Genomic DNA, 12,198 nt, shown 5'->3' with positions numbered 1-12,198 from the left:
AGGTTCCGGGTGCAACGCTAGGACGTTGGAAGCTCGCCTCATCACCGGGGGAACTTGTCTAACTGAGCTCCTAACGTTAGCATACCTACCTCGTGGTTCGTAGCAAACAATTTCACCAGTTCCGACGTCGTGCAGCGTTGCTGCGAGTTTGACAGCTGGCCCTAACGTGATCTTGAGAGTGAGGCTCTTGATGAAGCTTTCTCCGGGAGTTGGACTCTCGGCGAAAGGCAATCCTAGCACATGGTGTCCACAAAATGACATACATCGTGAGATGCTATTGGTGGACGTAGACGAAGCACGACTCATTATCTTGCCTGCCGGATGTTGAGCTGAGTCATTCATTTCTTTCATACATAGGAGAATAAACTAGTGTTCGGCAAGATACTACCTACTTGGTACTTTCTAGGACACAGCGCTCTGAACAATCCGGCGTAGCCGTTCGATATAGCTGTGGTCGAGAGGATGAGAAAAGTAATATGCATAATATTCTAAAGGGTAGGCCTCCCGGGTATTTTGGGTATGATCTCTTTACCAGATCTCATCGAGTGTAAAGCTTTTTGTCAACCTAATCGCCTGTGTACTTAGATGATACATAGGATCTAGTCTAGGCATCTCAAACTCCTAACCGAAAAGAGATATGGTCTATCGCATATGACGATCGCCCCCGATTTGGGACGGCTTCAGGGATATTAATTCCTGAATCGGATGTAAACCCGGCAGTCTGGGGCATCTTCTAGTTTTTCTAGACCTTCTAACGTCGACTAGGGACCTCCGCGCGTGGGGTTCGAATGATTCAAACACACAAGCTGACCAGGGACCGTTACGGCGGTGGATGGGAGATCTAGTGTACATAGTATACGTCGTAACCTCTCCCTTTCACCTCTCGCCTGTGTAATAATTATGACCCACATGCTCTCCTAGAGCAGATCCCGAATACTGGCCGAGATTAGTACATAGAGCAAATCCCGGATCGTTAAAAGGGCCACTTATATTATTAGCCTTACCTGTCATTTCGATGGCACAGCGCAGCATTGTGTTCACCGTCCCTACCTGATGTGTAGATAGGTAGGTACGTATGTAGAACGGATAGTTCGCCGACATACCCGTACCCGTTTCGTGGGAACAAGTCGTCCATATCGCTACTAATAAGCTTCAAAATCTCATGAACTGATGAACGAACAGGGTAGCCAAGTAGTATCTTCTACCATTTTCACCAAGTGGACCTGGGATATATTAATAATTTATCACTAGTGCGTGTGAAGTCAACATAGTGAAAGTTGTAGGACTTCGTTCCGCCAATGAGAACCTAACCGGCGGGTTCCTTTTGGTAGTAGGGGATGCCTCTTCGAGTACTCAAGCAGGGTATTTCACGCTTGCAGGCTTCGAGTATTTTCTTAAGTGGAGGTAGCCAGGCAATGACAACGCCCTATCCTGTCAGGCTGCTCAGGCCAGCCCTCAAATACATATGAACGGACAACTGTTTGAACTGGCGATCTTAGCTTACTTTACGACGTCCACGTGCAACTCGTACATACCATACGGGGTTCCCGAATGAATACACTTATATGTATTCGTATGAATAGAATGAACTGGAAAGGGCCTGTCGTCGTGGCTGGACAGGCTGATAAGTAGCGAGTTTATATTAATAATAAAAAACACATACATTAATAGATGCATGCGATATGGTGCTGACAGGAGAGTATCACATCGGTAATGTCTTTTTTTATGTAAGAAGGTAATGTATGGAACGAACGCGTAGCTGGAGAGGGGTGTTCCCTGTCGGTGGTCACAAATCTGGTCTCGATTCATCGATCTGGAATTTTTCTCCCTTTTTAGATATACCCGATAGTTTCTAGATCGCACCAACTTCTTTTAAGATAGTATTTGTGACTTATTACGTGTTCCCGCCTCCAGGAGGGTTTGTTTACCAGCATAAACGTTACACGAAGTCGTAAACACATGCCCTGTGCTTCTTCCATTGCGTCCGGACCTCGTGTTGATATGTTCAACGTCACGCGCACCATAAAAAGACTGAGACCAGTGTTATGACGCAAGAATAACTACCAGTTGACTGACCCCTTGAGGATCGTCCTTCGTTTGACTCACAAGCACAATCCTGTATGTATAACACTCCGGCTGGACAGAACCTATCATTGACAATCCATCGGGAGACATGGCATCTCTGGGCACCGAAACCTATATACGCTCTAATCTAAGCTTCTTCCCCTTATACTTAGGTAGTTAGGATAGGAATTTGCGAGTTATGCAAATTTACTCAGGGGAAGAATCCGAGATGCAAGATGGTCGAGTCGTATTGCTCCATATTTCGCTCAACCTAACTACACACCTGGGCATAAACCAGTAAGGGCCTTCCTTCGGCATACAGCGCTAAGAGCTTGTTGGATGGTCTCGCTGTACCCTGCTTGTACAGCCACGAAGATCGGATCTTCGCCCTGCGAGGCTAGGTCTTTCTGGTGAGATATATTCCGTGAAGAGTTAGTCATTGCACATTGTGGTTCGGCAGTTTTGCGTGCAAGATCAGTTGGATGCAGCCTGCCGCAATCTGATCGAAACCTAACAAGAAAAATGTACACGCGAGTGTGATTTGCCTGCCCGGGGGGTATCATAGGCATAGCAATTTGGTCCAAGTAGCATGTAAATTGGGACCCATCGCAGTCGTGTACAACGCCGGCAAATTACCTTAAGGTACGCATTGTGATGCGAAAACTCGTAGTCATTGCAGGTATTTCGCATAATGAATTATGCTCAAAATAGTAGCGCGTTTAAAAGTATCCGGAATATTAGAGAAATGTTATGACTGATATTAAGTCTTTTGCACTTTAGCTTTATTGAGTCTAGAGATCTTTGATGATAAGTCTCGACTCGACTGCGGAGATGCAGGACCAATACCTCGGGAATTGACTTGTACTTTTGTTAAATTTCCAACTCGACGCAATTTTCCGGCATCGATAGCCTACACGGTAATATGCTCGCGACAGCGTACAGACGGACACGTCTACCTAAGTAGAGAAGCACAACAAAGCCGTCTTAATGGAATGTGTCATACATACCCAAGTGTTCTAAATATCCGTTACTGATTCCAGCCGGGCGGTTCAACTCATCAAGTTACCTTTCAGCGTATCGGTCGCTAATCTGTCGAAACAAGCCAATCTGAATGCGAGATCTCCGAAAAAAATGTTTAGTAGCATGGGGGCGCAGGCAATCTAGCCGAGAACGAGTCCTGATCGATTAATTGCACGCTAACCGCAGTCGAACCATTTGTCCACATGGTTCTCCAAATCTGACCGAAACCCCGGGATGGAATGGCGATCTTGGATTGGCTGATAACAACAACAGCAGCGAGAGATGCCTTAGGTATTAATTATCATATATTTATCATCATGTATTCGCAACAAGATGACGTTAGCTTCTATCGGCAATAACATTGATGGTTGGTTGGTATGAGTTAATAAAAGAAAAAAAAAGGCTGGAGTAGAAGAGTAAGAGTTAAATATATTTCGATATATGGCGCGCAAGTAAAGGTTGAATGCAAATGTATTTGAATTGTTATACCGAGTTACCTGTTATATTAGGTACATATACATGTACCTCTTACATGTAGGTACGCTACGGGAGGTACGTACCTATTCTAATATTTAGATGTATTTTCCGATATGTATTCCCGACCCTAACGGTTGCATATGTATGTATCTACTTCAATATGCGTCTTGTGTCTCAAAAAACGAACAGAAAAAAAAGGCAGGATTTAGCGGGCAACACAAGTTGTCAACCTCAATGTTCAAGATGTATGTTCTATACTTAGGTACCTAGGTACTTAAATATGTATGTATGCTGGAAGTACATATCTTAAATAGCACTTTTACTACATAAACGTTATCGCAATCTACGATTTATCTGATCTGATCTGATTTTAATCTTGCCCATACACACACCGGGGATTTTCCTCAGCGAACCTCCTCATCACCTTGGATTGTTTCCCGCGAATGTGTCTGAAAGAGAACATACTCGAAGACTTCCATGAAAAGCTTGAGCCCGTCCGACCCACAAAAGCATTCCGGCAAGGCTTTATCTCAACCGGATTAAGGATATTTATACGGTACACGGGGTTTTACCTTTACGTTAAGGTAGATATCATATGTCCGGCTGCAACCTAGTTCTTAATTACCGCAAGTTAAATGCTCCCTCATAAGCAAATGTAGTTGTAGCATATAAAATAAATGAATACGTGTTTGATCTAGAATCTTTAATGCGCGGCGTCGGGCGTTTTGGGCTTAATAGTGTAGTGTAACTACATTATTTCTATATTACTATGTAATGATTTAAGAGATAATCACGATTGATAGCGGTATTAGAATGGAAATAAGAAAATAGATTCGTCGAGAAACGCATAGAGAAACACATGACAGGCTAAGTTAAGAACGTACATATGTAGGGGGTAGGTACCTACCTATATATATGTAAACTTAGATGCGTCTTAAGTACTTGCATGCATAGCTAATATATTACACGTAGGCAGAAAAAAAATAAACAGAAAAAGTTCAGGTGTAGCCTCAAAAGGGATCGAGCGGTACTCCAAGTGTACATGCACTTTCGGCATCTTGCAGCAAGGCCATACCTGGTTCCTGTCAACCTTCTCCACCAGACTAAAGTAAAGGGTAGTGTAGATTTCGACTGCTGCAGTGGACAGCTAAACCCATGCGAAGGAGCGACCCATAAAGACCCATATTTTTAGTAGAGATCCATCTGGATATCCATCTACGGAATACATACATGTGGCTAAGGTACCTTGATGTACCTAACGTACTTAACGTACCTAACGTACCTACATCTTTGTACACCTAAATTATGTACCTATGTAATGTACCTAACCTTAGGTACCTAAGGTAGTAATAATGGTAATAATAGGTAACTTCAGCCCATGCAACAGTGGACGACTGCCATGCTCGCTCGCCATGCTCTCTCTTCGTTAAACCCCGTCTTTCCCATCCCCATGTCCACACCCCATGTCTCCGAATCTTACAAAATTTTTTCTTCTTCTTCGCCGAACAAGCAATGATGCTCGCCTGCAGCTTCCTTTAGAACCTTGTACATATCTACCAAGGTCAATAGGGTACCCGCAGGTCCTTCGTCGCCCAAGAACAAAGTTGTTCGACTCGAAATTCTGCATTAGATGTATGATGTAAGTTAGATTATCAGCAGATTCCGAATTATCTACATCTCACACACTATGGTATCATATTTCCAGTTGGTGCCATTACTCCTCTAAAACATCCGCATCCTTCTTGGATTACGGATTGTCACCGAGAGATCGTCATGATGGTCGGGTTCCTTAGGCGTACCTAGGCATACCGAATCATACCCATCTTCCCCAATCAGGCACACTCCCTTTGCGGAACCCCTCCCCTGGTCATCCTCTAGGGTCTACCGCCATCTCATCTTCGATCTGAGCTGCCAAAAGGTTGTTAAGAGATGCTAGTCGATGGACCCATCGCCACCAAAGAGCCCCGTAACCTTCACCGTCTAACCCGTCTACATGTCTACATACGGATCCGTACGCAGCCCTGGATTGCTAAAAAGTGGTGCCACCTTATTTCGCTGTGAGGATAATGGCGTGACCTGACAGGTTTCGGGACTCGCTATTCCTACGCAAGCCAGGTGCTATACCTATATTGTATTGGTCCCTAAGACTTGGGCCTTCGGGAGCGATCCGTTCGCGTTCAGATTCGCCCACAAGTCCCATACAACTGGGGCTACCATAATGTTTGAAAAACAAAAGATCGTCATCTAACTATTCCCAGCTCATCATAGCCGACCATATCACTAGCATCTGAACGTGGTCGTTCTACCCTTTTATGTGCCTTCTTATCCGGGTATTGCCAGATTGCACCCACGCCTATCTCCGCAGCCACAGCACTTTTTCGATGAGCCTGCGAGGTTTTGGCTGCGATGTTGAAGGCTCAGAGTTGAAGGTGGGGGAAGGGGAGTGGCAGAGTGGCAGAGTGGCAGAGTGGCTCAGAATCTCAGGCAATCTCTGCTTTCCCTAACCTCTAGGATTCTGACAGAAGCCAAGGTCCGCCGTACCAACTGACTGGCTGCGAAGCCCTGACTTGTAGATTCTTACCCTTGTCCTGACTACATATTTCGTGCCCCCGTCTCCCCCACTTCAAGCGACCCAAGCAGCCAAGGTCGAAGTCTCCGTACCATACTGTGGTTGCTGCACGTAGTGTACAGATGATACATACCTTGAGGTAGTGAATGGCCAGACAGGGGTGTCCTGGGTTATGTACGTGCACAGGTTAGTGTTCCTTATTAGTTACGCATAGTTTATTTGCCCATCTACATATGTATGGTACATCATACTGTAGTAGCATACATCTCGCTCCAATCTGCTGTGCTTATTTCTCTGAACCTGAAGTCTCTTAATACCTACAACACGTCGCCTGCGTTTTCGTCATTACTTTCGAACCTTTTTCTTCTCTTCCTCTTCCTCTTCCTCCCCATTCGATTGTCACGACTAAGTAACCCCGAAGATATCGACACTCTGAAATCTTGGTTCGCTTACCGCGTCCTACCATAGACAGACGTCATCTCCAATCCTGCTGGATACTTTACCCATCTGTTCTATTTTCTGTACGATACAGTATCCCGGAAGCCCTGTTGCAACATTCGATATATTTTAGACTACCTAACTAAGAGGAGGACACCCTTCAGAAGCAACATCAACTACTCGGGAATCTGAGACGGAGTATATTAGCGAGACGTCCACAGCGATACACGTATCCGAAGATCAAAAGCAGAATATCGTCTTCGGGCTATATTCCAGACCCACTTAGTGGTTAAGGTAAGAGTTGTTTCTAAGAATGTCTTAAGGGCAAAAGTCGTGCCGCCACTACTCGTGGTGATTCGATTTAGTGTCGTATTCCAGACGTTCTTGTCTTAACGTCTAGGCAAAGAAGAAAGACGGCACACTATTATAATCACTCTTCCCGCCCTACTATATTTGTATTACTTACACCTGAGCCTTTCTAACTAAACGGGATCTAAAGATAGTGAAAACATATTTGCGCTGCTATTCCGTATATATTCGTATCATTCTAGAGAGTACTCCTTCAGGCTTGCCGTGAACTCGGATCGTGTCACGGAAACCATCCCGAATCGACTTTGTCCTCTTCCTAGTTTCGCATCCACACAGCTCTTGAGACATCGGAAAGTTCAACCGCAGGGTTGTTATTAGGGTTACTTACTTCGCACCCGCGAGTGCCCCGGCCAGCTTAGATGCATAAGCCGTCCTAGCTGATCTGTTGGATATTTTGGCACCGCCATTGGTAGTAGTCCCGCTATGGAAGCGGGTGAATCTGGCACTAGGCAAAGGTCCGTTCTTATCTGGAGCTACTCGCTCTAGCGCGCCCGGCATCGTTTTGTCGAACTCAAGTTGATCAATATATTCATATCCAGTGGTTTTTCCTCCGCTAGCAGACTTGATACGTATAGCCAGCGACTTCCAGAACCAGCAGAGCGGCATCGCGAAGTGCCAATGATGGCAGCCACCGCTTTAATGAATCCAGCTCCCGTATACCATCCTCATAAGCCTCCATTTCCACCCGCTTACCATCAACAACCACCGCCACCGATGCCTGGCATGATTTCACCTGGGGAGAGTAGGAGAACGCCGAATGAGGTGGAACCCGCCCAACGGCAATCCCTCCCGTCTATATCAGAAGTTTTCTCGGGGGCCAAGCCAAGTCATTATTCACCGACTCCTACAACCTTGGCCGGTGCTCATAGTCTTCCTCCCCCATTAAGAGCTGAGCCGCCACCGGAATCACGGTCGGTTCCGCCAGCACATGAAGATAAGTTCTTCCGTTATCCTCAGCGATCAGATATCGGGCCACCGCCAGGCCCTCCTGGGCCTCCAAATTCAACATATGCGTTCCAAGAGCAGCGCGATCCTGCTAAGCCGCCAGAATCGGTATCAAATTCTCATGCGAACCCTCCGCCTCCATACCCGCCAGGTCAATACCCACTACCTGGGGCACCGATCTCTCCTCATCATCTTGGTCCTTCTTTGCCGCCTTACGATCAATCACGGCCACCTCCTCACAGCGATGAAGAGTATGGGATGCATAGAAGCCGGTATGATTCTGCTACTCTAAATCGGCATTTTGAGTCGTGGGGCTACCAGGATTGTTTAAACAAGGTCAGTCTTTCGCCTTTGGATTTTACATTGTGTCGTAGCTGACGGATACAGCAGTTGGTGTGGACTTCAAGAACGGTCTGCAATTTCGCTGAGGCGTATAGTAAGATTGCGTCGGAGCAGCACGGCGGGCAGCCCATCCCAGAACGCTTGCCAAGTGACCAGGAGGTTTCAAGCATGCTCGGAAATGTAGAATTTATTAAGCGTTCCCTCGAAAACCTCCGAGAAATAGTACAACATAGTTTAGCGACTGAAAAGGCCCGGGAAGGTCGCGGTAAGGGGCCGTACGAAGGGGATGACGATATAAGCATGTATGGCGATGGCATGAAACAACCATACGGGCTTAGCGAGGTCAAAAAGCGACGAGGCGTAAGTCGGTCCATCTCATAATTAACATTTAAAATTACTCACCGTGTCATAGCGTGCAGCACCTCCTGGTCGGTGTCATAGCTGCAACAGAATTGATACTCCAGAATGGCGACGGGGACCCGACGGTGCAAGAACATTGTGCAATGCATGCGGACTTCATTACGCTAAACTCGAAAGGAAACGCCAGATGGAGCAACGCTCTATTCGACCCAAAACCGTCGAAGAGCGCGTTTAAGTTCAGCATCCGGATTTTGATCCAAATAATCCAAAGCTGCGGTATTACAATAATTCATTGTCCTAGCCTCTCAGGGGCAGGGCAAAGGTGATGTGTGGTCATTATTCTGGAACATGACCAGTCAATAATTTCATCGACATCTACCTTCTCGATCTTCCGAGATTTACCATGCAGCTATCAGCAAATATCGCACTTGTATCCTACTCCGGAACATATAACGTGTTAATTATTATACCCGATTCGGAGCTACGCTTTTCAGTCAGTTCTATTGTTGCTACTGTCACTTTCGTTGTATATACCCTCATCTGGGCAAAGGAACTCGGGAGATCACGTCAGGGCATCGTTTGGCGTCTGGCTGTTTCTCAATTTGACGTTCTGGGTGGGTTTATGAAATCCAGACAATGGGGAACTGGCTGGTGGAGTTACATATATGGGAGGTTACATTTAGCATCTTAGCAGCGCAAGTACGATGAGCCAAGAGATGGCATGGGCAAACCAAAAAGAAAAAAACTCGACCCGTTATGTGGTGATAGACAGGGATACGATTTTCCCTCTTTATATTCAGAGATAGTGACGCGAGTCCTCTTTTGGTCTGGTAGATAAGATCCGACTTATTCACCTCTCCGTCGTACCACAGTGACGACTTTGTCTAGACTCAGCTCGTTAGTAGCATTCCCGATAGGATTCCTACTGGAATCTTAGTATAAATATAGACGTTAATACCATAACCTTTGATATCCGGGTTGTCGTGGTCGTGATCGAACAGAACACGGCTACTCAGCTAAATGCTTCAAAAGAGAAAGCCACGCATAATCGCAACACAGTAAATATCAGCAAAGCAGTCAGAAAAGAACTCGCTCTTACTTTTCCTTATGCGCCCTTCTAATCTCCTGTTGTACGTAGTACGCGACGCAGGCAATCGTATGACAGGTATCTATCTATTCAGCCTATCTCACTCTTAATTCTACTATATCCGGTAGCTCTAATACGTTTATACGTTTATACATAAATACTTGGCATCATCTTCCAACTTCCTCCCCTCTTCCCTCTTCCTGTAACTTCTAAGGTACCTAGGTACCTGCTATGTGTAGTACGTGGTGATACCTTTGGTACGAAGTAGAAGAATGTATCTGGATGAGGCGCTCTAAGCGATTGCCGCTACTAAGAGGTACCCATACGGCGGGAAGGGGACCTTTTCACAGATGCCGTGCGACATGACCTGTCAGATTGATGACATGCGCTTCGAACCGTTAAACCGATGTCGCTATATGCGCATGCTGGTATGATAGGTAACCAAGGCCTTAGCTTCACTATGTAGGTACCTAAGGATACAAGACCGGACAAAATGAGAATTCATAGCTGGTTTCTAGTAGAAACCCCGGTGGCTTTGCCTTAGGTACCTATTACCTTAACTATCAAAGTTCCTAACACTGGGGTAATTCCGAATTAGAGGCTACCTCATAGGTAGGTTTGTGAGACATGGATCTGAGACCTAAGGGTCCTTTGCTTGCTAATGCGTCTACGCGTGCGGCTGGCACGATCATACCCGCATAAAGATATACACGGCTATTATATAGAGTGTCATTATATATATATATACGGTAAAAATGAACGGGCAAGGATCTTGTGGATCAACGCGAGATCATATTCCATCGAGGCAGATCTACTTTCACTGCAACTCTACTCAGTCGTCAGCTAACCATTTCCACGACGGGCCCCCTCCCCCCTCCCCATATGGGACACGGCCGCGTAGTCCAGCCAAAGAAAACTAAAAAGCCATCAAGCCCTCTCTTCTGGGCTACCGTGTCGCAAGCCTACCTACAGGATCGGGACGAAAACGCGAAAGAAGCCCATTCGCCCGTCGAGCTAGGTAGTCATTCCTGAACCCACTACTGCTGGCGTCACGGCAGGAAAACGAGACTATAGCACTAGCGAAGAAATAATCTTGGCTCGCAGTTGCTCAGCTGTGATTTCCTACGCCCAGCTAAGGTTGTGGAGCCTGAGGCTCATATATATAATACTACCGGATGCTCGACCGCTCCCCTACGTGGCTGCAACGAGACGCTGTCGCCCTCCGCACGTCATCGCCTCGACGCAATATGCCTAGGCCCCCCCCCCCCTTCCTTTCTTTGGTCTTGCGGTGGTTGGCATGGCATAGCATATTATAGCTATAAGTTACGTATGTAGGTAGGTAGGTATGTATGTAAATAAATAAATATATATATATATATATATACCTATGTATGTACGTGAGGGTGATTGCATTCCGTCCCGCTTCGCTCCTAATGCATTGGATGCGCGAAGACGGAATAGGAGTCTACGGAGACGCGCGCGAGAGCAATAGAGGCTTGGCCAACAATCAGTAGATAGTAGACGGAGGTGACAGGTCATCATCGTCCCTCCCTACGCTAGGTACCTACCCGTTCCACATGTGTTCCCCGGATGCGCTAGAGAGGGGGCTGCATGAAATCAGGTTCGCCGCGATGCAGGGCCAGGCGGGATCTGCACAGTCCCCCCAAACTAGATCTTGTCTGTCAAACATCCCGATGGAGGATCGTAGCCTCTACAGGTATTAAAAAAAAAAAAAGGGGGGGGGGGGGGGGAGAGAGGGGGATTATGGCCGGAATGAAGAGATAGTGTTTCGTCGACTCTCACGCCGAGAACCATCATTTCTCTATTCCACTCTACCCCATCATGACGTGTTGTTTCTAAGGAACAGGACGAAAGTACAGGACGGGTACAGTCCACTAAGCTACGAAGTACATACATACATACATACCTCTACTCGCCCTCTTGCCGGGTGGGCGGCAAGTCGCATGCCACACCCTCCAATATTTTCTCCCCGTGCGTTAAGCCGCACTTTTTGTCATCCATCTCAAAATAGGTCTGATGTAACGTCGGGACTGGTCTGGTCGCTCTACATAGTACTACATAGCTTTGTAGAGGCGCACAAGGGGCGTTGGCACGAATTGCTTTGTGCGTTCTGTCGCCGCAGGGGTTAGTTACATCTCAAGATCGGCCAGGAGCTGCAATCGGTATGCGATCTCTCCCCCCCCCCCCCCTAAATCTTAAATCTCACCCTCTGATGTACCTAAACTATACGGTACGCATTATCTCTCCGTTAGGGGCGAGTAAGATGTGTAAGTACCTAGGTATGGAATAGACCAAGGGCCGAATGGTTCCTAGATATGAATGAATCAGCGTTACGTGGCTTGTTACGGTCTCCTATACACAATAGTTTAGGTACCTATTCATAGAAGATTAGAATTCGCCAAAGTTGGCTGCTTCACGTGGTTATTCTTATCTCGACGGCTGTCAAGCCATTTCGGTCTTGGATCTGTCTTTCCCGGTTGGATAACAGAGTTAGGTTTCTGTCAGG

General features: G+C 46.5%; 1 protein-coding gene across 1 annotated transcript; it reads left to right on the top strand.

Moving 5' to 3' along the window:
- Positions 1-7,576: 7,576 nt before the first annotated feature.
- Positions 7,577-9,565, top strand: F4817DRAFT_366120 (uncharacterized protein; the record flags this gene model as incomplete). The annotated part of the gene is made up of 3 exons (XM_049306948.1): positions 7,577-8,218; positions 8,273-8,584; positions 8,637-9,565. 3 exons carry the CDS (start codon positions 7,577-7,579, stop codon positions 8,817-8,819), a joined length of 1,137 nt encoding a protein of 378 aa, XP_049157993.1. The 3' UTR covers positions 8,820-9,565.
- Between the last annotated feature and the right edge of the window lie 2,633 nt (positions 9,566-12,198).

The sequence above is a fragment of the Daldinia loculata genome, assembly GCF_022478755.1.
Source record: "Daldinia loculata strain CBS 113971 unplaced genomic scaffold F4817scaffold_32, whole genome shotgun sequence".
NCBI classification, from domain to species: domain Eukaryota; kingdom Fungi; phylum Ascomycota; class Sordariomycetes; order Xylariales; family Hypoxylaceae; genus Daldinia; species Daldinia loculata.
This window is presented reverse-complemented; position numbering and strand designations above follow the sequence as displayed.